This window comes from Cygnus olor, chromosome 21 (assembly GCF_009769625.2).
Source record: "Cygnus olor isolate bCygOlo1 chromosome 21, bCygOlo1.pri.v2, whole genome shotgun sequence".
Lineage (NCBI taxonomy): Eukaryota > Metazoa > Chordata > Aves > Anseriformes > Anatidae > Cygnus > Cygnus olor.
This window is the reverse complement of record NC_049189.1, coordinates 7,921,386-7,945,828: the sequence shown is the minus strand read 5'-3', so window position 1 is coordinate 7,945,828 and position 24,443 is coordinate 7,921,386. Positions and strand designations below refer to the sequence as shown.

General features: G+C 60.6%; 2 protein-coding genes across 16 annotated transcripts; both read right to left on the bottom strand.

Moving 5' to 3' along the window:
* Positions 1-566: 566 nt before the first annotated feature.
* Positions 567-9,185, bottom strand: MFAP2 (microfibril associated protein 2). Of its 5 annotated transcripts, XM_040533826.1 has the most exons (10): positions 9,128-9,185; positions 7,076-7,252; positions 3,563-3,643; positions 2,547-2,636; positions 2,094-2,120; positions 1,933-2,019; positions 1,718-1,759; positions 1,317-1,404; positions 1,145-1,218; positions 567-930 (listed from the first exon to the last, which is right to left on the bottom strand). In XM_040533826.1, the coding sequence occupies exons 1-10, from the start codon at positions 9,168-9,170 to the stop codon at positions 827-829; spliced, it is 813 nt and encodes a 270-aa protein (XP_040389760.1). In that variant the 5' UTR covers positions 9,171-9,185; the 3' UTR covers positions 567-826. The 5 variants fall into 5 exon arrangements, with proteins under 5 accessions (XP_040389760.1, XP_040389761.1, XP_040389756.1 ...); XM_040533827.1 differs by lacking the exon at positions 9,128-9,185 and having other exon boundaries at positions 2,547-2,633; positions 3,563-3,640; positions 7,173-7,252; XM_040533822.1 differs by lacking the exon at positions 9,128-9,185 and having other exon boundaries at positions 3,563-3,640; positions 7,076-7,231.
* A 410-nt stretch (positions 9,186-9,595) lies between these two features.
* Positions 9,596-24,075, bottom strand: ATP13A2 (ATPase cation transporting 13A2). Of its 11 annotated transcripts, none has more exons than XM_040533773.1 (29): positions 24,006-24,075; positions 19,875-19,948; positions 19,336-19,503; positions 19,187-19,245; positions 18,851-18,962; positions 18,667-18,746; positions 18,107-18,184; positions 17,527-17,596; positions 16,976-17,110; positions 16,600-16,666; positions 16,369-16,500; positions 16,036-16,203; positions 15,846-15,956; positions 15,699-15,745; positions 15,400-15,588; positions 15,119-15,325; positions 14,877-14,990; positions 14,560-14,716; positions 14,344-14,464; positions 13,698-13,822; positions 13,061-13,221; positions 12,595-12,699; positions 12,422-12,501; positions 12,053-12,205; positions 11,845-11,941; positions 11,439-11,662; positions 11,079-11,230; positions 10,823-10,995; positions 9,596-10,705 (listed from the first exon to the last, which is right to left on the bottom strand). In XM_040533773.1, the coding sequence occupies exons 1-29, from the start codon at positions 24,013-24,015 to the stop codon at positions 10,535-10,537; spliced, it is 3,540 nt and encodes a 1,179-aa protein (XP_040389707.1). In that variant the 5' UTR covers positions 24,016-24,075; the 3' UTR covers positions 9,596-10,534. The 11 variants fall into 11 exon arrangements, with proteins under 11 accessions (XP_040389707.1, XP_040389706.1, XP_040389708.1 ...); XM_040533772.1 differs by having other exon boundaries at positions 18,851-18,965; positions 24,006-24,071; XM_040533774.1 differs by having other exon boundaries at positions 18,667-18,743; positions 24,006-24,065.
* Between the last annotated feature and the right edge of the window lie 368 nt (positions 24,076-24,443).

Here is a 24,443-nt window from a genome sequence, read left to right as displayed (position 1 = left end):
TCTATAGGAGACCTGGAGCAAGCCCCCATACTGCATCCTTAAAGTTCAAGCTGCTCCCCATAAGCGAACCAGAAAGTAACCCCAGCCTTTTCTAGCAGATTGCCCTAAAATTGCCCTAAGCTCACACTGTAATACTGGGGTGTGCTGTATGGGATGAACACATGCTATTTCCTGTAAGGGAACTGGAGACCATCCCAGCACGCAGCACTCAACCCCACCACATTTCCTACAAGAGACCCGAGAGCTGCCTGGAACCCAGCTGCCACACCATTTGCTATAGGAACACCCCAAACCACTCCAGCGCAGCCCCAAGAGCTGTGGTATTTCCTCCAGCAGAACCTGAAAACTGCCCCAAACAGCCTAAAGCACCCCAAAACCTCATAGCCCAGCTAATATCAGTGCTACCTCCCCCGTGCAGGGCTTGAGGAATGGCTTCGGGACAGGGGTGGGGGGGAGGAAGAGGATGAGGAAGCTCATGGAGGGAGCAGGTGCTGGTGTCCCTGTCCCCATCCCGTCCCCAATGATCCCAAAAGGTCAGGGACACAAAAAAGAGACGGGAGCCGCAGTGACCCTTACGCTTTTTCTCTTGGATACTCTACGCAGAAAATGGGGCGGCGGGGGCTGGCGCCGCCCCCCCCGTACAATATAATAACAAAAGTAATAAAAATAATAACCCCCCCTTTATTCTTATGTGCACCAAAAAATGGACTTTTTTTTTTTCCTTATGCTCTTTCATGCACGGTTTCTTTAGCACCACGGTGAGGAGCCGGAGCCTGGCGGGCAGGGGAAGGGGCTCGGCGGGTCCCGGCGAGGGGGGGGGGCGGCTTCAGCACCCGCCGCAGCTGCGGGCGCAGGATGCGACCACGGTCTGGCAGAGCCCACTGGTGGCCATCACGCCGCACTTGGAGAACTTGTCACGGCACAGGTCGGCTGCGGGGAGGCGAAAATCAGTGAGCAGCCAGGGGTGGGGACACCGCGATGCTGCCTCCCCCGCCCCCAAACTGGTCTGTACTGGGAATGACTGGCGGTGGAGTGATGCACGGAGCTATCTGAAATATCAGCATCCTCCTCGCCATCGAGGCGGAGCCACCCAGAGGGGACGTCCACAAGGTGTGTGGGGGACACGTCCCCTCCTGTCCCTTACCCCGCAGCAGCTCTTCGTGGGCACACACAGTGCGGACGCAGATCTCCTTGTTGATCACGTAGACCCGGCGGAGGCTGCGGGGGGCAGAAAGCAGAGGGTTTAGCACCAAAAAAAAAGCAGAGGGACTCCCCCAGGGGAGGCTGGGGCTGGGCGACAGCCCCCCCGCACTCGCCTGTAGAAGCAGATCTCGTTCAGGCACTGCTTGCAGGGCTTGTGGACAGAGTAGAGCCTGGTGCAGGGGTACTGCTCCTCCCGGCAGTCTGCAACAAGAGCTGGCATCATTTTGGGGTGTTTCACCCCGGATTGCAGCCAGATGCAGATCCAGGGAAATCCCTGAGCTGCTGGCATGCGCTCAGCAGCGCGTTCTTCCCCATCCCTACTCAAAAGGAGGACAAAACCCCCCTGGGGATAAGGGATGCTCAGCTTGTCCCCGGCACTCTGCCAGCCCAGCTGCTTGACAGAATTCTTATATGGGGAAAATGACTCAATTTGCCCCATTTTTTTTTTTTTGGTCAATAGGACCAGCAGCAGCATCACGCCCTGAGCTAGGAGAGGAGTGAGAAGAGCACTCACCCAGGGGTCCTGGCTCCGTGGGCTCAGTCTCGGGGGCAGCAGCTGGGGAAGGAGAGCAGAATTTGGGGGGGAACAAGGTTAAAGAGGGAAGGAGGGAGAGCCCGCTGCCCCCTGCCCAGGCTTTAGGGCTGAAGTATCCTTAGGTTGGTGCCTGCGGTGCTGCTTGGCTCAGGAGCAGCATCGTGGTGGGGATGTGGCCGTCGTATCACACCCACCTGGGGTCGGAGCTGGCACGATCTCCTGCTGGGATTGCTGCTGGGACTGGTACCGAAACTGCTCCTCAGGGGTGCGGGGGGTCACATCTGCAGGGACAGAGCTGTGAGGGTGCGCACCCTCACCCCCAAACCTGCCTGGCATCCCGTGGAATAGCACTCACCGTGGTAGTCGTAGTAGTCCTGAATCTCTAAGGAAACAAGGGAGAAAAAGAGGATGAGTATTTTTTTTTATTTTATGGCATAGGGAGAAACAGCGCAGCAGGGTGAGGCACTGCACGTGGGCAAGGTGTTGCAATGAGCTCCCCACAGTTTTGCAACCGGTTGGAAAATGTCCCGTGGAGTCACCTCAATCAGCCACACAGGGTTTGTAAAGCCTTAATGAAGGCCTTAGGAAATAATTGGCACCTTGAAGTGCTGACATCGAGGAGGGGAATGGAGAGGCACTTGTACATGGGATCAAGGAGAGGGAGGAATGGGAAATGTTAGGGGCAGGGATGGAGCAGAGAGCATTGAGATTGATGTGGAAGAAGCACCGGAGCGCCGTGCAGGGAAAGCAAAGCTGGAAGGAGGAGGAGGAGAGAGGCGAAGGCTCCCCCAGTCACAGGTGCTCTCACCTGCCTGCTGGTCGTACTGGGAATATTGCACCGGCTCAGGGTAGGTGATGCCTTCAAACCTGCTGTACTGGCCCTGGACCAGGAGCGCTGCTGGGAGCACACGGGGGGGCACAGACATCAGTGGAGTGGCCAACACAGCTCTAAACCCCTCTTCCCCATCCTACTTTTGGGTGAAACCAAGCATTTGCCCCACAGCCATGAGCCCCACACCATCCCCAAAACCCTTATGTGGGAGCAAAAGGGGGTTGCTCCCTATATTCTTTTTTTTTTCCCCAGTTTTAACCCCAAGCAGCTCTTCCTTTGCTCCAGAAAGGACCAGGATCCCACAGAGCATCCACTGGGTGGGCAATGGCTCCTTTTCGATTTCCATCTGGATTCCCACCATACCCTCTGCTGTATTTCCCAGCAGGCGATGGTCCGATGGCCATCCTCCTCCTTCTCCTCCTCCTCCTCCTCCTCCACTAAGGGAGGAGCGTGACCGGTGGAGGCGAGGGAAGTGGGATGCTCACTGCCGGGTCCCAGCACCCCTGCCACCTCCGGGTACCACGGTGCCTCACCCAGCACCCTCGCCCAGTGTCTTGCAGCACTGGGGGGGCTGGCATCACCCGGGTCCCCTTCCCACCCCCGCTGTCCCCCTCATCCCTCGGCCTCGCCTGGTAATGTTTTCCAGCTGTTTTCAGACTTTTTGCTGAGCTGCTTTTGCCTGAAGTTTTCCTGGCTCCGGGCTGCCGGCTTCGCTGACTCGCTCCTAATTTTCAGCAGGGCCTTTGCCAGCCCCAGGGGTTGCAAATAGAATCGGGCTGGGAGCCACCTCCTGGCCCCCTCCCTGGTCACAGTGCTGGGGGGGGGGGGGAATTCCCAGTGCGTGCCTCCCCCACCCCCTGGCAGCTTTGCTCCCCGCAGTTGAGCCGCACGGTGCCGGATCCCCTCATGACCCCCACCCCAGCCAGAGGCAGTCTCTGGGGTTTGGAGACACCCGGCACAGTTCTGGGGTGGTTTTGGGGCTCGGCACTCACCTGGCAGGCCCAGCAGGACGAGACACAGCGCTCTCATGGTGACGGGGCCGGGAGGTAGATGCAGGAGTGCGGTGCGGTCTGGTTTGGGCAGAGGGAAAGGTGTGGGGTTAGCAACAACCCCAAGCATCCCATCTCCTGCATCAGCCCCCCCCTCGACCCTCATGCACCCATTCAATACCCCCCCTTTACACCCCCAAAAAGCCTTGCAGGAGCAGGGTGCTGAGCGGCGATGCAGCTCGTGACACGGGTGTCAGCATCCCTGAGGGCTGAGGCTGTACCCAGGGGTGGGGGCTGGCTGCTTGAAAATTAAAAGCAAAGGGAAAAAAAGAAGAAAAAAAAAAAAAAGAAATTTCCTGATGGTGGGAAGCCAATGCACAGGCTGGGCTTCCCGCCCCGAGTGCGTGCGAGAGCCCTGCTCCCATGGGAATTGCAAGGAACAAGCGCATGGAATATCCGTGGGCAGGATGGCGAGACCTCCCGGGGAGCCTGGGCTTGGAGCTGGCTATCTCCCATCCCATGCGACCCGTTATCTGGAACCCCCCCAAGCTAACAGAGCCATGAGTGGGGTTGGGAAGGGGTGGGGGTTGAGCTTAGCCCCACCGGGATTGCAGTCAGAGCCCAGGAAGGCGCCGCAGGGTTTTGAACCCTCGGTACAACCAGAGCAGCCTCCAACATCGTGCACGGGGACGGGGAGGGAGGATTAGGGCACAAAGTGGTGCTGGTCTCGTCGCATCGCCTTCTTCAAACACTCCCCAGTTTTTGTGGTGCTCCCCTCTGCGGGTTCACACTGTGGAAGCGATGCACGCTTTGCTTTGCAGGGCTGCACTGGGGCTTTGGTCTTGGGGGACAAAAATAAAGAGAACTAAAAAGGAGGACGAAAGATTCCATTTCTCTCCCTGCTCCTCACCCTCAGGCTTTTTCCCCACTTCCCATTAAAACCCCGCTGTTCACAGGGAGCCCAGCTTCCAGCCTGGCTCCTTGCAAAGGGCCCTCGCTGCAGGGAGAGCATGGATTGCCTAAAATCACAGGGAAAATAAAACAAAAAAAAAACCACCCTGCTTTCGAGCAAAAGGTGGGTGGGAGGTATGGGGAGGAGCTGGCGGCGGCTGCCCCGCGTCTGCCTTGCTCTCCAAGGGCCGAGTGCTTTCCAAGCAGCGATTCCCCACGCCAGCTCGAGAGGGAAAACTGGGAAAAAAAAAAAAAAAAAAAGAAACAGAAAAAGAAAAAACCTGCCAAAAAACTTTCATGGCTGCCCTCCTTGGAAATGCAACCAAATGTGTCTGTCTGTCCAGGACGAAGCATGCCGTCTTCCCTGGTGCGGGATGGGGACCTCTTCCAGCTCTGCTGATGGGGACGGGAAACTGAGGCAGGGGTGGAAGGGAGCCCAAGTCACCGTGTCTCGTTCTGGCTGCAAAATTTGGGCTGAAATAGCCTGTCTGTGGCAGGATGGTCCCACACATGCACCCATGCTGCCTGTCTCCCTGTGGTCCCCGCTGGGGAAGGTTGGGTCAGTGGGACCAGCAGAGCCTGCACCTTCTGGGGCCCATGTCCTAGACATGCTGCACCGTCCAGGGACCGCATCCTGCGCCATCAGCAGAGCTCAGCACCTCCTAGGACCACATCCCTGAGCCCACCCAAGCACTGCATCTTCTAGCATTCGTGCCCTGCACCACCAGCAGGGTTGCAGCCCCCACGGTCCCCGTCCTCCCCCATCCCTAGGCTTGTAGGTACTGCGGTCGTTGCCTTCCAGACCTGACCGGGCTCTGGGAGAGCCACGAAGCCGGGCCCTGCCTGAGCTGAGGTTGGAGAACCACGCTTGGCCGAATGGGCCCCAGACGAAGCCTGGTCACCTGGGGTGTCCCCGGGGCCCTGCTACCCTCAGCCCTGCCCCATCTCACGTCCCACAGCCACGCGAGTGCCAGACCCGGGATTAACCCAGGCAAAATGCGGGCTGAAAGGGACCGTGTGGGGATGAGAAAGCCCTGGGCTTCTGTGAGGCCTTATCCAGACTGGGTGGGCAAGGTCTGGGTTTGAGGGGGCAGCTGGGTGCTGCCCCGGGCCCCAAACCACCCTGACCTGCCTGGGACAGCTCAGGCAAGGCCCAGGGCCCACCTCCGGAGGCGCCACAGCCGTCCTCCTACACGGCCCCATCTCTTGGAGCAGTCTGAGCACTTAATTTCTGAATTTCCCCCAAACCCGAGGATCTTCTGCTCCCCAGGCCCTGCTGAGAACATCCCCAGCTTGTGGGGTGCAGCTGGGGAATGGGGCCACCCGTTGCATCCTCGCTGGGGACGCGGTGCCACCATCACCGCCTCGTCCCCCCACAGAGCCACCACCGCCTCCAGACCCACGGCTCCCATTTTGGGAGAGACGCGTGGAGCGAAGCTGACGGCGGCCACGGCCGCGATGTCTTCGCCCACCCGACACCGAGACTTTCCACAACGTGTCCGCAAAAAGGCACGGGGCTGGGGACACAGCCGCCCCCCTCCTCCACGCCCACCCAGGGCTTCTCCAAACATCAGCCCCTAGAGGTGCCCCGGCAGGGGGACCTCTGTGTCCCCTCGGCGCAGGCAGCAAGCGGGGGTCCGGCGGCTGCACCGAGCCAGATGTTTTTGCAATGCACATCTGGGAACAATCAGTCCCGCAGAAAGAACACCACAGCCTCTGCCTTTCATTCTGCTAAACCCCACCTTCCCCAGCCTTTTTTTCCCCTCCCCCAGCTTTTTTTTTTCTTTTTCCTTTTTTTTTTTTAAAAGCTCTCCAGTTGCCAGAGAGTGCGAGAACAAAGGGAATATGAAAGGATTCAAATTTTCTGGCCCGCGACCAAAGGTTAAAAAAAAAAAAAACAACAAAAAAAAACTTTGCAGCACTCTCCCCCCTCCACGCCTCCCCATTTTCACACACCGCAATTCCAACAGGGTCCCCCTCCTCGCCTGTCCCCCCGGATATAAATAAAATAAAACATGATTGAAGTGTTCAAAATCCCGTCTGTACGCGCTATTTCCAGGAGGGGGGGGATGGGGGGGGGGGGGAGAAAAAAAAATAATGAGAAAAATAATCCAGCTTCCTTCAGACGTTGGGGTATTTTTAGACTGATTCAAGAAGTTACAAATGGGCCACAGCAGCTGTCAGGCTGCGAAGTTTCCGAAGTTGGGGTCCCCCAAACCGTTGCTGCTTCTCCAGAACCCCAAAATCTGTGGGAGTTTTCTTCCCAGGAGCTCAAAGGGCTGGGAGCGGCTTTGGGGCGCTCGCCTTGCCCCAAAGATGTGGTCGGGAAGTTTTCAAAGCAAGCTGGCAAAGCCAGCAGTGGACCCCCAGCCTCCACTCCCCAAAACAGGCCTTGGCCCCCTCAAATGGGCTTTGGCCTCAAAACAAGGCTTCAGCCCCCAAACGGACTTTGGCCCCCCAAAACAGGGTTCGGCTCGAAATTGGGGCCACCAACCCGAGGTCGCGGAGGATGCATGGGGCCAGGGGGCATTGCCCCCAGTGCAGGGGGCTCTGCTCACTCCTTACCGCTTCGGATGCTATGAGCTGCCTTCGCCCTTGCCCAACGCCTTGGTCTCTTCTCTCTGGGCTCAAAAAACTCCGAAATGAGAGAAAAAGCTCCTACCTCCAACATGGGGGCTCCACTGGGTCCTAATGCGACACCTGATCCGGCCCCTTCCTCCTCCTCGCCCAGATAGATGCTGCCTGCCGGGGGGGAGATAATAATAATAACAAAAAAAATAAATCAATGAGCACGCATTGATGCAATAGGCTGTGCGAAACTTTGTGGTTTTTGTTTTTTTTTTTTCAAATCCAGCTGGATTTTGACCTGATTGCAGGACAGAGGCGGGAGGAGGACTTTGTGCAGCACCGAGCACACTGACACGATGAGTTTTGGGCCGTGGGAGGGGGGTTTCTTGGTGTCGGTGCTGGTCTGCAGCAACTGCTCCTTGAAAAATTGGGGCAACCCCAAGAAATTGGGGTGCTGCCCCCGGATTTGGGGTTTTGCTGCGCTCGCTTCTCATTGCAACAAAAGAGGCGAGGACGGGGCAGGCTTTTAATGGATGGGGTGAGCCCCCTGCTTTGTCCCTAGGGACGGGAGGGAGAAGGGGGGACATGGGTGCCACAGCACCCTTTGCACCTGGCTGCTGCAGCTGCAACGGCGCAGCAGATCTGTAGGTTTATCCTGGAGAGGGGGGGGCGGGTGGAAGTACTGCCCACCCCTTTCCCCTTTTCCCACCCGGGCCATGGGCGCTGGCTGCAGCATTTGCTGCCTGCCATGGGGCCCCTTTCCCCCGAGCCGGCGGGTTTCCGGCAGCCAGCGAGGGCACAGGGCAGTGCGAGACCCCGCGAGGATGGGGGATGCTCGGCTTGCAGTGGGGGTGATGGAAAGCCCAAAGCCCCCCCCCCAGTCCTCCCCCAGTCCCCCTATAACCCTACCCATGGTGCTCACCCCGCTGCAACGTCGATCCCGGCGCTTTGGGCTAAAACCCTGCAAATTTTAGGTGTGTTTCAAACCAGCTGCTGAGCAAATTCATGCTCTGCAGGGTGCCTGGGGACTTGGATGGAGGCAGAGCGCAGAGCAGCACGGCCCCCCCGGGACAAACAGGATTCCTTCCCAGGGAAGCAGGCAGTTTTGGGTGGGGAGGAAGGGGAGCCCCACGGCAGCTTTGGCACCCCAAATGCCTGTAGATAATTCCTTCGTTGTGAAAGTTTTGCAGGAAGGAGGGGGGCTGACCGCCCTAAAAACAATGAGAAAATCCAAGGTTTCAGATGAGAAAGAGAAAAAGGGGAAGGGGTGGGGGTGGGTGGGGGTGCTCCCATCTCACAGCAAGCCTGTTTATCCAGTCCTAACACAGGGCTCTGCAGGATGGATAAATGCACGGCTCCGACCACATCTCGCAGTTGCTGCCCCTGAATTTCTGCCTCCCCCAAATCCCAGGCCCCAGCTCTGCCCCATGTTAAACTCTCCCGGCAGTTAATAACTCAATGCACTTTACACCCGGGGGCTGCTAACCTGGGAATATCCCCCAGAACCAACCGAGGAGGGGGGGGAGGCAAAAAGCAGCACGGCTGGGCACCTGCTCCAGGCCAGACAGCACGGGGACTGAAACTGCTGGCACTGATCCTGCCCTGGGCTTGCTGGGGCCAAATCAATGGAAATTTGGGAGCTGCCGCTGCCCCCAGCAGCTTCGCCTTGGGCTGGGTGCCTTGGTGTGGGTGGCAAACAAAGGTGATGGGTGATGCTCATGGTTTCAAATCCTGCATCCAGTGCATGCTGCCAGAGCCCTGCCCAGGCAAAATCCCTGTGGGTTTCTTTTTTTCTTTTTTTCTTTTTTTTTCCCTTTTGCTCAGGAAGCCTGGTTTAATAGCTCAAACCCTGGCTAGGATTTCAGGAAACCTCTTACCTCTGCTTGTGCCTCATTTCCTGATCTAATCCCTAGCTCCGGGAGGGCAGAGAGGCACCGCTAGTGCTTGCGGGGGCTCAGACTTCACAGCTTTCCCTGCCTGGAGCTGGGCTGAGGGGCGGCCGAGAGACCCCCACCCCGCGGCACCGAGCTGCCCCTTCCCTCTCCCCACCTGCAGAGCTCGGCAATTCCCTTTCCAGACGCGGCACCTCCATCTACCGGCTTCTCTCGACTTCCACGCGCCTCCGCTGCAGGAAGACACGCTGCCCGATGAGCGCTTTTGCACGGAGAGCCGTCTTGGCGAGGACATCTGCTTTTTTCCAGCAATTATGTTTTTTTTTTCTTTTTTTTTCTTTTTTTTTTTTCTTTTTCTAGGAAATTCCAGCTGGAAACAGGCTGGGGGTTATTCACAGCTGCTGCGCCACTGCTTGGTTTGGGTTGCTGCCTGTTCCGAAATCCCAGCGGTGCTGTCCCCGGGCTCTCTGCTTTCAGACATGAGGGACGAAGTGCCCACAGCATCTTCCTGCCCTGGTGGACAACCAAGTGACCCCAAACCCCTCCCACCTGCTCTGCTTGATGCTCTCCACACCACCACCCTGTCCCAGCAGCCCACTCATACCAGCCAGCCCAGGCGAAGTGGTCAAGAAAATAGTGTTAATTTATTAGACACACTCACAACAGCACCGTATGAAAACCAGAAGTGGTACGCCATTCTCCCAACTGCACTTACACCTCTACGCACTGGAATGGAGTTAAAAAATAGAGATCCGGGGTTTTTAATGCTACAAAGCTCCTGCCTGACAGAGACGGCGGCGGGAGCGCTCTGCAGAAGCATCACCACTGTGTTCACGTGGAGAGGGCTCGGAGGGACTTTGCTGGATCCCATGCCGAAACTTCCTGCAGCTCAGGGAAGGGGATGCTGCCCTTCCAGCCGCTCCGGTGAACCGAAGGGCAAAACCTGCTTCGGCTCTGCGTGAAACGCTCCGAGCCTCTCAGTGGGACACGGCGGTTGATGGCTGGCTCAAGACGCATCCTTCACAAAGCTGGGGCGGTTTGTAAACAGTTCCTACACATCCAGGGCAGCCCAGGGGGAGGAGGAAGCGGGTTCTTCACAGTGAGCAGAGCCCTAAGGCCAGGGTGGGTGCCACCGCCGCCAGCAGGAGAGGGACCCCTGACTTCGTGGCTTTGACCAGCCAGGAGGGCGTGGGGCTCGGGGGAAGAAGAAAGGCAGCATCCCCATGCGAAACTCCCCACTGTGCTCCTCCAGCATCTCCCACCGCCTCCTCTCGGCCAGGGCTCAGCTGGACGCGGCCGCAAGACCGGCCACATCCTTTCTGGAGCGTGTGGCTTCACAGCTGTGATGCCGAGGGTCTCCCTGTGGGGAAGACGAGCTGTGCTGCCCATCTTCGGCCGCCTGCTGCATCCCTTGCCTGGGACGGACGCCTCCGGGTCACGCTGGAGCCAGGCACAGATGCTTGTGGCCGGCCCTGCTACCAGGCCAAATAAATAAACGGTGGCAGCCGAGCACTGGCGGGCAGCACCTGCCCGCAGAGCAGGGAGGAGGGAGGCTCGGCACCTGCTATCTCACGGCGATGGACAGCCTGGGAGTAGCGAAGAGCGGTTCGTTAAGGGGTGGCCAAGATGGCTGCTGCTGGCTCAGCTCCTTCTCCAGCCTCTTGAAAAGCTTTTTGGATGCTTTCTTCCTGCGCAGCTTGCGCAAGCAGCTGAGCAAGCCGTGGTCCAGGGCGGTCTGCAGCAAAGAGAGGGGAAGGAGAGGATTTGAGGAAGGTGTTGCTCAGACAGGCATGTGGGATGGGATGGGATGGGCTTTGCAAAACCCCTGTGAGCCCAATGCCCTCATGCCCACCTCCAGCACAAAGGCGGCGAAGAAGTTGAGTGTGGCAATTCCCAGCAGCAGCAGCTTGAAATTCAAGTCATCGATGCCCTGCAGCTTCAGCAGGGTTTTGGGGAAGCCCAGCGGATACAGGGTCAGCCATATCATGAGGCCAAAGAGGATGACGAGGACCGCCAGGAAGAGCACTGAGGGCGAGAAGGGAGAGGGCTGTGGAAGAGGCTGAAGGCTTGATTTCTCCCCTTGCCCGTGCAGCCAGCCTCATCCTCACCATTGGTGTAGAGCGGCTCCCGAAATGGGTACCCCTTGGACATGGCGACTGCCAGGATGAGGTACTGGAAGCCCGTGACGCAGAAGAGGACTGTGTTCTCATAGTTGGGCAGGTTCTGGGGAGCCGTCACCGTGCTGTTCAGTGGCACGTACCTAAGGCAGGCAGGGGAGAAGACAGGGGATCAGAGGGGGGCTTGAAAGGACAGGCGAGAGGAGAGTCTGGATGCTGTGCCACCCCTTGCTCCATCAGCACACAGCAGCCTTTCGCTGCCAGGTGGCCTGATGCCTCTTTGGGGTTGGCCAAAGTCAACGCTGTCCCCATCGCTGAACCCACACGAAGGTGGGCAGCTGGGTCCCGTACCAGCTCTGCGAGACAGTGATGAAATAGCTGAGGACTTGCACAGTGATGAGCAGAGCCGTCTGGAGGAGCAGGCTGCCCAGCACGAGGACGCTGATCAGCGCCCCTTGGGGACGCTCGGCTCCCAGCTCCTTGGCGGGACCCGTCCGACCCATCAGCACCGCCACGGTGGTGGTGATGATCAGGTCGAAGAAGAGGAACTGGAAGTCGCTCAGGTTGGTGTTAATCTGGGAGGGAGAAACCAGCCGCTCTCAGCCAGGAGGGTTAAAATCCAGCCATGACACGGTGAGTGGGAAACACCCGAAGGCAGCCCCGAGCATCGTGCGGCGCGTCCCGCCGGCTGCCCAGAGCGGTCTTCCCACATCCCCCCACGGCCCTGCCCACCTCCCGCCCAGACAGACGGACTCACCGTGTAGAGCAGCAGCACGGACACGAACTGCACCAGGCTGTACAGGGCCATGTACTTAAACACCCCGAAGGAGGTGACCAGTGAGCACCTGCCCTCCCTGCAGACAGAAACAGACCCACTGTGCTGCAAGCCACATTCCAGAGGGGGCAGAGGCACTGAGACCCCTCCGCGTGGTTTTATCCCCGCCACGAAGCTGCTGGCTGCTCACCGGATGACCGTGGGCACACACTCGATGTTGGCAAGGCGGGAGGTGAACGGCGATGCCACGGATGCCTCTGCCTCCGAGAGCGAGATGCCCACGTCGGCCGCCTTCAGCGCCCCGCAGTCGTTGGCCCCATCCCCGCACATCCCCACGCAGTAGCTGCAGTGAGAAGGGGTCGATTAATGACACCAGGACACGGGGAGAGTTGGGGGCTTTGGAGTCCTCAAGGTTGCACCCAGGTATTTGCGATAGTCCTTATGTTTGGGAGGGGGTGGGATGCAAAACCGAGCTGGGAAAGCCTCCAGCACACAAGAAATTCCTCGTGTCCGCTTGCCCCCTTTTATCCCCCCCACATCTCGGGCCTGGGGGACTTACTTGAGCTCCTGCAGGCTGCACACCAGCTGAGTCTTCTGGTCAGGCGACATGCGGGCGAAAACAGTTGCTCGGATGAGGATCTGCAAGGAGGGGACGGCTCAGTGCTGGCGCCACATCCCAGGGGGCAGCACCCGGCCCGTGGCTCCCTGCAGGAGGGATGGGGACAGGCGAACCTTGGGCAGCAGCTCAGGGAAGTGCTCGCGAACCACGGCGAAGGACTTGCCGTTCAGCGCCAGGTGGCAGGGCTGCGGGAGGCACCCATCCTGCTGGTACAGACCCTGCCAAGGAGAAACGCTCCCTCAGCACACACTGAGCGGCAGGGAAAGCAGCTCATTGCCTTGATTTTGGATAAAAGGCTTCTTTTAGAGATTGCCGTGCCGACTGCCCAGCCCCACAACCGTTGTGTGAGCACTGTCTGAGGAGCACCACGCAGGCTGCAAGCAGCGAGGGCGTTTGGAGCAGCTCTGAGCCACCGTTTCTGGGCTCCTAGAGAAAGGAGCAGGTTACCTTCTCCTAAAGCAGGCGTTTAACAAAGGGGCAGGATCACACTCCTGTTCGCCTCTGAAGACAGCGGCACTGGAAAGAAGCCCGGTGCTCTGGGCTGGGCAAAGCCCCCCAAGACCTTGCCTCCAGGCTCACCTCCGGCTGCTCCTCGCCCTGTGAGAGTTCGGCGGGGATGAATTTCAGGGCAGCAGGTTTGTCGTGGCTGGGCGGGCAGGCGCTCACAAAGATGACCTGCTCCTTGGGCTCCACCATGCGGCAGCTCCTGGCGACGTTCACGGCTGTCAGCATGTTGTCTCCTGCAGGCAGAGGCAGCGGTGTGGAGCTATCAAGAGTGAAGTTCGCAAGCCAACAACGGTCCTCGAAGCCCGGCAGGCGCTGCTTGCCTTGCTGCAGCACCCTGCTAGCTGTGCAAATCGGGATGCTCGCGGGACATCCACATTCGTGCCATCGGGGGTCTGACAGTGAGCAGTTTTGCTGCTTAAGCTGCTCGCACCAGGTCTGAGGGTTAATGCTGCGCTGGTGAAAGCGGAGCCTGCACATCCCCACCTCTCTACAGCTGCAGATCCATCAACAAGGGCAGCCAAGAGGGGCACAATGCAAACAAGTATCGGGGATGCACATAAAAAAGGTCCCGGGAGCCCTCGCTGTGCTTCCTGCCAGATTCAGGCCACTGATGTCTGGTGGAGAAACCCTTCATCCCTTGCACATTACGGCTCCTTTGTGCCCAATCTCACCCCCAGGCCCAGTGTCGCTGTTCCCCCAGCATCGTCACCTGTCACCATGACGGGGCGGACGTTGGCGTTCCTCAGGAGGCGGATCACGGGCTCGGACTCTGGCTTGAGGACGTTTTTCATGACGAGGAACCCAAGGAAGGTCAGGCTGCTCTCTGCAGAGTCCCTGTTGGGATACAGCGAGCTGTTTGGCTTCACCAACAAGGGTGGATCGACGGGTGTAAACCAGCCAATCCATCCGGGAGGCAGCCAGCAATTACTCCAGCGTGGGGTAGGGTTTAATTGCTTGCAGGCTGCCAGGATGAGGCAGCTTCCAGGGCAGCAGAGTACAAAACATCCCCCGAAACACTCGAGGAGAGCAGGCGATCCCGCTACTGCGATTTGCAGGAGTTGCTGCTGCAAGGCCCCAGCCCACCACCACATTACCGGCGTTTACGGGTATTTTGCAAGCACCAGAGCTGCCTGCAGCAGGAAGGAGGGTTTGGGTTTGACACTGCCACTTGGCCTCTCTCGCCCTGGACCTTTCCCTTGCTCCCTGGCAGCATGTTACAGTCAGAGCTGGAAGCGGCAGCCAGCACTAATGGAAACAGCTCAGGAGCCTGTGCCCTAAATTGGACCTCTGGCAAAGACATGCCTGAAAACAAAGTGAATGGGATCTAAATGGAGAGAAACATTAGTCACGCCAACCTCGTCAGCTGCAGGGCCTCCTCGAAGGTCGTCACCGTGCTCAGGGGTTTGTAAGCCAGAGCCAGGACGCGGAAACCGTCCGTGGTGTAGAGCCGCAGCATCTGGGAGAAATCCGGGGGCACTGCCGACCGCAAGGGAGGAGCAAGGTCACAACGGTTCCCAAATCAAGCTGGGATGCGGAGGCCCAGCGAGGGGAGCCGTGGCTCAGGCACGTACCTGTTTCCTTCCTGCAAAGGCTGGCCACCATCTCCGGTGCCCCCTTGACATAGGCTTGGGCCGCATCCTCACCAGGCAGCTTTGCCAGGACGCTTGTCCTCTGCAGGGAGGAGGAGAAGGGGAAGCGCCGGAGGATCCCCACGGGTGACTGGTGCTTCTGTGGGGGAAAGGGAGAGTCAGGGCTGGGCAGGAGCTCCTGCCATGGGACGTGCAACCTCTCTGGGGCTGCAAAGCACAGCACGCTTTGCAGCAACCCCAGAGGCTCGGGGAATGCTGCAGAAGGGCTGTCGGCACAGCGCAGCCTCCTCTGGGCTCACCCTGCCTGGCGGCTGTTCTGCCTCGGGCGGAGGCTTCATCACGGCCAGGACCTTCGTCCCAAACTGCTGGAAGCTGGGCAGCTCGCCTTCATCCTCCTCCATCATCTCCAGGCGCTGAAACCACGGCAAAGCCTTGCAAGCCCCAGCTCTGCCCCGCGGATGGTTTTAACACCCCCTTTCTCCTCTCCCGGCAGAGCAGACCTCCATCTCCCCGCAGACAGATGCCCCACCGCTTTTCTTACCCAGCCGGTGGATTCCATCATCTTGAGGTCCACGGGGTCCCCGATGGGCTGCGCCCGCAGCAGTGAGACGGTGTGGCAGGCGGCCAGGGCATAGAGCAGGGGGCCGCCGGGCAGGTGGCGTGGCTCGTAGGCGATAGGCATGAAACGGTGGTTCTCCAGCGGGACCACTCCCCAGACATCCAGCCCTTCCTCCGTGAGCGTCCCCGTCTGTGGGGACGGAGCAGTGGGTCCGGACCAGCCTTCGAGATGGAAACTGCGGCGCGGCGCCGCCCGAAACTCACCTTGTCGAAGCAAACCAGGCGGATCTTGCCGCACAGGTTGATGCGGGGAGGGCTGATGCAGAAGATGCCCTGTTTCTTCAGCCTGTTCTGGGCGTAGATGGTGCCCACGGTCATAGCGGCTGGGAGAGCCGGCGGCACGATGACGGTGACGAGGTCGAGGGCACGGATGATGATTTGCCCCACGGGAACCTGGCGCACAAGGGGTGCATAAGCAGGGTGGGCACCCTTGCAGCCCGCGCATCGGCGCCGGGTCCATCAGCCACGTGCGTGCGGGGATTGAGCAGCTCCTGCAGCCCTACCTGGTTTTTAACCAAGATGAGGATGCTGTACAGCGTGCCGATAAAAGCTGTGCGGGAGAAAGAACGGGCTCCGTTACAAAGCCAAGTGGGGAGCCTGGGTTCAACCGCTCGAGAGGAATCTGGCCGCTCCCGGCAATGCCTCCCTACCCAGGACAGCGAGGAACAAGACAAACTTCACAGAGTCCTTGTAGAACTTGAAGCTGACGGGCTTGGGGTAGAGGATGGAGCTGATGAGATCCCCTTTGGCCGTGCAGAACCCTGCGGGAGAGGGGCAGAAGGTCCGCATGCCCAAAGCCACCGCCCTGAAGGAGACGGCTTGTCCCCTGCGCGCCGCTACCTGTGCGGGTGACCACGGCCAGCACTTCCTTGCCCACGTAGGACTTGGCTTGGATGACCTGCGTCCCGCAGAACAGCGTGTGTCGCCGGTGTTCCTCGGGAGAGTAGACAGCGCTGGCGGCCCCGCCGCAGGCCGGGAGAGGCGTTTTCATCACCGGCACGCTCTCCCCTGCAGGAGAAACCCGCGGCGGTGAGGAACGTCGCAGAGGGAGCTTTATAACCCCAGGGTGTTAGGATGCAGCCAGCCCCTCCGGCAGCCTTTGTGCATGAACACAAGGATGGGAAAAGGGGCTGCTGAGACGTGAGGCGTCCCTCCGGGTCCCAGTGCTCTCACCCGTCAGCATGCTCTCGTTGACCATGCACTCGCCCGACAGCAGCGCGGCGTCGCAGGGGACCAGCATCCCATCCGAGGGGAGGCTGATGCAATCGCCTGGCACCAGGTCCGCGGAGCTCACCACTGCCTCCTCTGGAATAAAAGCCCGGCGTGTCAGGCATCACCCCCGCACCTGCCTGCCCACCACAGGGAGCCCACCGCCCCCGGGCTGCTCGCGGGCACCGCGCTCACCTCCGTCAGGGCGGCGGACTCGGACGCTGACTGACATCTTGGCCATGTTCTGCAGCGTGGTGCTTTGCTGCAAGGGAGGGAGCCATTAGCAGCCCCTCGAGGGATCGGAAAGCTCGACAAGCACAACCAAGTGCCCGTAAGACAAACGGGTCTTGAGTGCACCAGGCTGCGAACCACATGCAAGGGATGAGGAAACCTGCCCCGCCGTTGGGGCATGGGTTGCGCTCAGCCAGCCGCGTTCAGCGCCGGCAGAGATGCCAAGCAGCTTCAGAACAGGGGTTATTCCACTAACATCCCAGATAACCCACGTCCCAGGGTGGGATGGGGTTTGCTAAGCTTTTTCCTCTGTTTTCCCCAGCCGCTGCCCACCACCAACCTTCCTCGTCTCGTAGAGGGACAGCCCCAGGGAGATGGTGGAGATGAGGAAGATGCAGGCAGCGTAGTAGTAGTAGGCATCGCAGACCCACAGCACGATGCTGAACACTTGGAAGATGTAGAAGGGGTTGAGTACCTGGAGAGAGAGCAGGTTTTGGGGAGGAGAGCTTCCTCCAGACCGCTGTGAGACCTCGGGGCTCCTCGGGAACCCACTGCTGATGCGGAGGAGAAGCTGGCCCTTCCCTGGGGCTGGGCACGGACTAGCTGAATTCTCCCAAGCCCTCCATCTTCCCCAGCTTTGCTTATGGTCAGGACTCCTGAAGATGCTCTGCAACTAACTGGGGATGCTGCTGTCTGAGCTAAGGGGCAGGATGAGTCCCTCCTCTGCCTGCTCCGACCACTGCCCAAGCTGCCTCTCCTAACGTCCTCTCCCCTCTCCTAACGTCCTCTCTTCCCTGCCAGCAGGCCCAGGCTCTGGGAGCGCTCGCAGGGGCTCACACAGCCGGGGACACGTCGCTCTCTGGAAGCACAGCTCTGGCCATGGACGCGCACCTCCTCCACCAAGAGCCTCGCGTAGGACTTGACCGGCACCTCGATGAGGTTCGGTCCGTAGATCTTCCTTCTGCAGAAGGGAGAAAAGAGCAGAGGGGGAGCAAACAGATGCCAGGGAAAAGCTGCACTGCCAACCTGATGTGCCTCACCCCGTGCGATGCAGGAGCCAAGCAAGGGCAGTCCAGCACACCTCTGTACCACTAAACCACCTCGCTGCTATTAAAACCCTCTTCTTCCTCTCTCCACCCCTCCACAGGCCAGGGGAGCGAGTGGGTGGCACAGTAGCCCCGTGACCTCTGTGTATCACCTGGAAATGGCCCAGATTAACTCCGTGGTCTCATATCCGGGGAATTTGGTTAACGGTGATAAAAGCCACTATTTTAACTCCATTTCATTTCAAGCATGGTAAAGATTTAAGGTGTTTAAATGATGATGCAATGGTCTATTACCACTTGTAACTGAGCCCTCAAGGCCGTCCTTGGTTTTGAGGGCTGGCTGTGAGAAAAATCCCACGCTTCAGAATTTGCTTGACCCTGGAAAAATCTCAACCGGGTGTCCCAGGAAGCTGCTGAATCCCTACCTGGTGCTGTGGTCTTGCTGGTCAAGCCCAGCCTGGGAGAGGTGGAGATCCGCACAGGTCCAGCCTTCATCCAGGACGCTGGCAAGCCCGGGGGGGGGGGAAGAGAAACAAGAAGAAATGGATTCAAAATCAGCAGGAGCCTGGCCCGGCGGAACAAACAGCACGTCTAGGTCCTCGGTGACAAAAAACCCTTTAGGAAAGAGAGAGCATCTTGTTCTTTGGGCTCGGCCACGGCTTGTGGGTGCCAAGGCTGGGAGCAGGAACAAAAGGGGCATAGTCTGGAGATCCGCGAGCAGCGCAGCGCTCATCCAGTGCCCGAGAGAGCCGCTCGGGGCAGCTGCCAAAGAGCTTTGCTCGGGCTCCTCTCCCCACTGCGACAGCCCCGCTCGCTGCCCCACAGACGGTGCCCAAAGGCTTTGCAACATGGAGAAAAGCCCCAGTGCGGACGTGCAACTTACAGATGGGCTAGGACCATGCTGGGGGGGCTCAGGGGCCAAGAGGAGCAGTGCAGGGATGCAGAGAGGCTTGCTGCTACGGGGCGGGGAGGGGGAGAGAAATACCTGACTTTGCAGTACGCCTGCCACCTTTCGATCCAGACGTAACGCAAGCCCTCGAAGAGATAGTACCGCAAGATGTTCTTCTGAGCGGAGCAGGAGGGAGAAAAAAAGGGTGTTAATGGCACAGGTGGGCAGCCCATGCCCAGGGAGAGCATTTACGGGGCAGAGGTGGGGTCGCTGGCGCTACCTCTTCCTTCTCATGGAGCCGGATGGTGTCCCGGCTCTCCTCCTCGTCCGCCACGCCGATGGCGATGCTGGTCCTCCGGTCCTCCAGCCTGGCCCCCGGGTGATGCTCCAGGCTGCTTGGGGTGGGAAACCAAGTGTTAATCCCTCCCCATCTGCTGGCACTGCTGCAAGCACAACCCTTCGTAGTCAGGGCTACAGATCTGAAGTGCTTCCCCCACGTAACGTAACGCAGGGGACGGGACATGAGCTTGGAAAAGCTGCTCAGAAGCACAACCAGCTGTCTCAGGAAGGGTAAATGGGGGTTAAAAGGGCCGTGAGGGATCAGCCCTGCCCTCACCTGCCTTCGCCCAGCACCTCCGTCTGCACACACGTGGTGAAGCACTGTCCAAAGCGGTCCTGCAACACACCTGCGGCTGGTGGCAGGGTCCGAGCGGGGGGAATCGGCAGCCGCCGGCTCCCCACGCCCGCAGCCCCGCGGGGGCTTACCCTGATGATGACCCAGTCTGCCTGGCCCAGGGCGCAGGGCTCGCACTTCGCCCGCACCTCCAGGCTGGGTTTCCAGTGGAAGAGCAGCAGCAGGAGCCCCGCCGTCAGCACGGAGCACGCGTGGCACAGGGCCACCCGCCACAGCTTGGTCTGGTAGCCGGTGACCTCCTGGAAGGACACGGTGCCACGCGGGCTGGCTCCGAGCTCGTCCGTGGCCCCCTCACGTGCCCCCATCGCAGCCAGGCCCCGCTGCGATATCTGCCCCGCAACAGGCTGCAGGCTGGCTCATCCTTATGGGGCTGCTGGCTTATTTACCCATCAACCCCAATAAGGTTATCAATCTTAAACTGATCAAAGCCTCTTGGTGTGACAAGCTGCTCTGGGGCACCGAGGGCAGCTTCACGGCAAGGAAAACACCACGGGAAACAGCTCTCTCGTTCTACTGCTTGCAAACAGCCTTCTTTTGCTGATAATAAATGGTTTTCTGCCAGCCCGCCTCCAGCTCGCCTCCCTCCCCGCACCGAAGCGCTCGGACGTACCATGCAGGATTTATCGGCGTCTTGCTGCAGCGTCCCGTAGCCCGGCCGCGGGCTGCCCAGCAGCCTGCTGCTGTCTGCAAAGTCAAAGAGGGGGAAAACGCATTACCGACGGGCGCCGAGAGCCTCGCCAGACGGGTGGCAGTGGCTCGAAAGGAGCCAGAGAGGCAGGTCCTCGTGCTGAACCGCTACGAGATGTCCTCCAGCACCGGGACCCGCAGCCTCACCTGCCTCCAGATCCCAGGCTGATGGAGGGAGGGGAGGAACCCGGAGCTGCTCAGGGCCGCAGCTGCCGCGTGGGCAGGGGACACCCCAGAGGTCCCCGGCCACCCCCGTGCCGGCTCCTGCCGCACGTGACGGTCACGCGGGCGATGCCAAGGGAGCCCGGGGAGAAAAGCTGGCACAAACAGCGGCTTAGAGCCAGGGGGAAGGGAGCAGAGCTGGTGCAGAGCCAGGTCAAGCGCGCGGCAAGCTTTCCCGAGCCGCTTTTCACGCTTATTTGCTCCCCGCGTTTCCTCCTGCCTGCCGGACGTGGCCTGGGCGCTGGGAAACGGCCACGAGAGCCGCTTTTTGCCATTTCATCTGCGGTTTCAGCAACCCGCCGTGCAACGCCCTCACAGCCGTGAAACAGCCGGGACGCCTCAAAATCCGCCCTGGACTGAAACCCGCGGTGTGCCAGAGCGCGGAGGCAGCGGGGCCGGGCCGATGCCCCAGCCGCACGCACCGCTCTCGCTTTTTGCACAGGCAGGCATCGCCCCGCGGGGCGCAGCGGCCGCGGTCTCTTTGAGCAGCAGCGGGGGAAGTACCACGTGGCACAAACACGAACGCAGCCCTGCAGCCGGCAGACGGTTTCCTGGCTGGCTGCAGGTTTCCAGGAGGGCACCGGGGCGGGCTGCGTTACCGATTTGTTCGCCGCACGCGGGTGTTGTAAAAGAGCTTCTGGAAAAGCCACCCCGGCCGGATTCCTGGCGCTGCTGGCAGCCCTTCGCAGGGCTCCGTCCAGCCCCAAAAGCTCGTCTGCTGGGGACAAGAGGCTCAAGGGAGGAGTTCGATTTAAATAAAAGCCCTCACAGGAAGGGCTGTGAAGCCCACGAGGAGGGGCAAAGTTGGACTCTTCCCCAGCAGGCTGCAGGAGGGGAGAGGGCTGAAATGCCGTGCAGGTGACCCGTTTGCTCCCCGCAGCAGGCAGCGCCGCTGCCTTTCCACCTCGCCTCCCCGCTCTCTGCGGCACTGCTCTGCCTTTCCTCACCCTTCCCTGCAAACCGCAGAGCTTTTGGAGGAGTCTGCGAGCACTGCCACAACTGGTCCCAGCGCAACACTTGCGCGACCCCATCCCCGTGGGTTTTCTCACCTCCTGCGCCCATCCTGGCAGCTTCCCAAACACCGCGAGCCGGCGAGGCTCTCGCCTGACTCCCCCAGCCTTACCCCGCCGGCTGCAGGGCTGGGACGGGGCCGGGACGCCCCTCGTCGCCTTGCCTGCCGGTGGATGTATCCGGGAAGCATCCGGCGCCGGGAGAAGGGAGGGCAGAGCGCAGTGAAGCTGCGCGACCAGTTTGCATCGCAGCGGCCACACCTCGTCTGCAAACACAGCGCGGGGGCAGCCGCATCCCTCCTCCTCCTGTCCTCGCAGCAGCGGTTTGCCCCCGCGGTGAACGGCTGGAAGTGATTGCTTCTGCCTCTGGAGCGGTCGCAAACTCAGCCAGGTGAGGAGGGAGCAGCGGGGGCACCTGAATCAGGGAGCCCTGCGAGCTGCCGGGGGTGCAAAGGGAACGGGAGCAACGTACCGCCGCCGACCCCAAAGCGCTGCTCTAAGGTGCTACCTGGCACCTTTCCGAGAAGCCACGCAATTCCTGCTGCTGAGGATTGGGGGAAAACAGGGGAGAAACGTGCTCAGGGCACCCTGAGAGCCAGCGCGTGTCCTAGCAGGGGCTGGAGCAACCTGCACCAGACCAGAGCTGGACACCTTGAGCCTACGCGTCTCGTGGCTCTGAACACACCTCCGAAAAGCAACCCCAGCTGGGGACCGTTTGCACATGCCAGTGCTGGTCCTGCCCCGAAATTTCACCCCGAGAGAAAGCAATTCTGCCCAGCAGCAACACGCACACCGAAAGCAGACGCACGCCGGTCCCAGAGACCTCCTCTGCAAGCTCCCTTTGCAGTCGCAGCCTTTTTGCAGGCACATTTCTCGAAGCAAACCCCAAGGGGACTTGGAGATCTCCCTCTGCTCTCACGGTCCCCACCAGAGGCTCCCTGCTCCACGCAGGGGTTCCTGAGCACCCTCCTCCCTCCCTCCATCCCCACAGGTGGGCTGGAAGTTGCACACGAGAAGAGGAAGGTCCAGCCTGCAAGGCTGGTCGGTGCGATGGGGCTGGCAAGGTCCATCCAGGCCCTTGGAGATGGGGAAACAGAAAAAACCAGGATGAGGTGAAAGCCAGGAAGGAGGGATGAGGGATGGAAAACTGAATGTGTCAGCGTCTGGGTCACATGCAGCAATATTTAACGGCTCCAAAGCCTGACCCAGCAAGGGGTTAAATGCTGATGAGATCTCATCAGTTCTCTCTCCAGCGCTTTTTCCAACATAAACTCCCTGTGCAGGCTACCGGAGGGAAACAGGACACCCTGCCTGCTGCGCATCCGGAGCCAAACGTGTATTTCCAGGCGGTCGGGTCCTACCCAGACGTGGCATCATCAGCTGTGGGAGCACAGACAGAAAAAAGCCCCAAGGCTGGGAGAAACAACAGGATGAGATGGGCTCAGCAGCAAGAGCTACAGGGTCTGTACGTAGAGGACCGGGTTCAAGCTTTGCCGTTGCCGGTAATCCTGGACAAATCGCTCTCGCCCACCTGCAAGCGCTCGAGATGGGTGGAAAAATAAATCCTCGTAGGCAAGGAGCCCCCGCAGCAACCCCAAATCTACCACGGGTGGATTTTGGTGACTTATTTCACCCTCGCTGGGCTCGCACCTTGCAACGAGGGACTGCGCAGGAGCGGGCAGGCGGCAGCAGGGGCAGCGTTCGCTTTGCCACGTGCTGACGACGCCGGCAGCGATAAAGCCCGTCCAGGAAGCGCGGCTGCGGAGCGCTGGCGTTTCCCCCCGTCGGGCATCGGGGACTGGCGGGACCTCTCCTCACGTCCCCACGCTGCGTGCCGGCCCGGAGCCAGAGCCGGAGAAAGCGCCCGGCGGCTGCGGTGGAGGAGCACCCTCTTGGGCAAGCGCAGCGAGGAGAAAAAATTTGACGCATATATATCCCAACCCCCTGCATCTCCCCAGACGTCGGTTGAGTGAAGGGCTCCTACCTTCCTCAAAGCCCACCTTCCCGTGGTCTCTCATCTCTGTTTGGGCGTGCCGAGCCAGGAGCAGGGCGTCTCCTGTCCCTGCTGCTGGAGCCAGGCCACTTCTCCCCTCCCAGGCCTCCTGCACGAGCCCCGGGGAGCCTCAAATTCAGCGACGCGATGGAAAAAAAAAACAAAAACAACAACAACAAAAAACCAAACACAAAAAAAACCAACCAGACGAGGTTTGACCCCAAGCGCTATGCCGCTGGAGCGAGAGACGGGCACAAGCCAAGGGGCTCCCCCAGCCAGACGAGGGGGCAGCGCGGCGGCAGGGGCCCCGGCATCCCTCCCGCGGCCCCGCAGGGGATGCGCCCTCCGCCACCGCAGGACGCGGCCCCGCACCCCTCCCTTTTCCTGCCGCCAAGCGCTTCCTCTCCGGCCGCCCTCGAGCGGCTCCCGGGCTCCGCTCGGGGCCGGGGAACGCGGAGCCGAAGGGAAGCGGTGACAGGCGGAGCTCCCGCCCTGCCCCTGCGCCCGCTCCTTTCGCATCCTTACAAACCACCCGCGTCCGCGCCGCCGGCAGGGACGCTTCGCTCCGACGGCCCCAGAGCAGCCGCAGAGCTGCCGAGCCCCCGGGGCCGGGGGACCGCAGCGCCTCGGGGCTGGCGACAGCGGTGCCGGGGCTTCGTTTCCCCGCGCCCTCCCCGCACCTCGCGGGGCTGCGTGTCCCCCGCGTCCCGCGTGCCCGCAGGATGCGACCCCCCCGGCTGTGCTCGGTACGACCCCGGGCCCCGCTCGGGCCGCCACGGGCCCCTCGCGGGATGCGGCCCCGGCCCCCCCCCGCTCCCCCCCCGCTGACCTGAGCTCATGGCGGGCCCCGGTTGCGGCGGCCGCCCCGGGGCCGCGGCCCCACGCGCACCAGGCGGCGGCGCAATGGCGGCGCGCGGGGGCTGCCGGGAGTTGCAGTCCTCCCCCTCAGCGAGGAGACGCCCCCGGGGCTGCCCCCGAAAGGGATTCGAGAGCCCTGCCTGGCCCCGGGAGGGCTGGGGGGGGATGCGTGACCCCGCAGCAAAACGGCCGGGTCCTGCCCCCAAAGGGGCTCTGCGCCCCCGCAGCTTGTGAGGAAACGCACCCGGCTGCGTCCCCAAAGGGCTTTGTGACCCTCACCCACACCAGGCTCTGCATCCCCCCCTCCCGAATTGCTTGCACACCCCCCGCACCCTCGGCTGCAGCAAGTGTCCCTCGGGGAAGGCTCCAGCAAGGGGGATGCTGAAGCCAGTAACCCCAAACTTTCCTC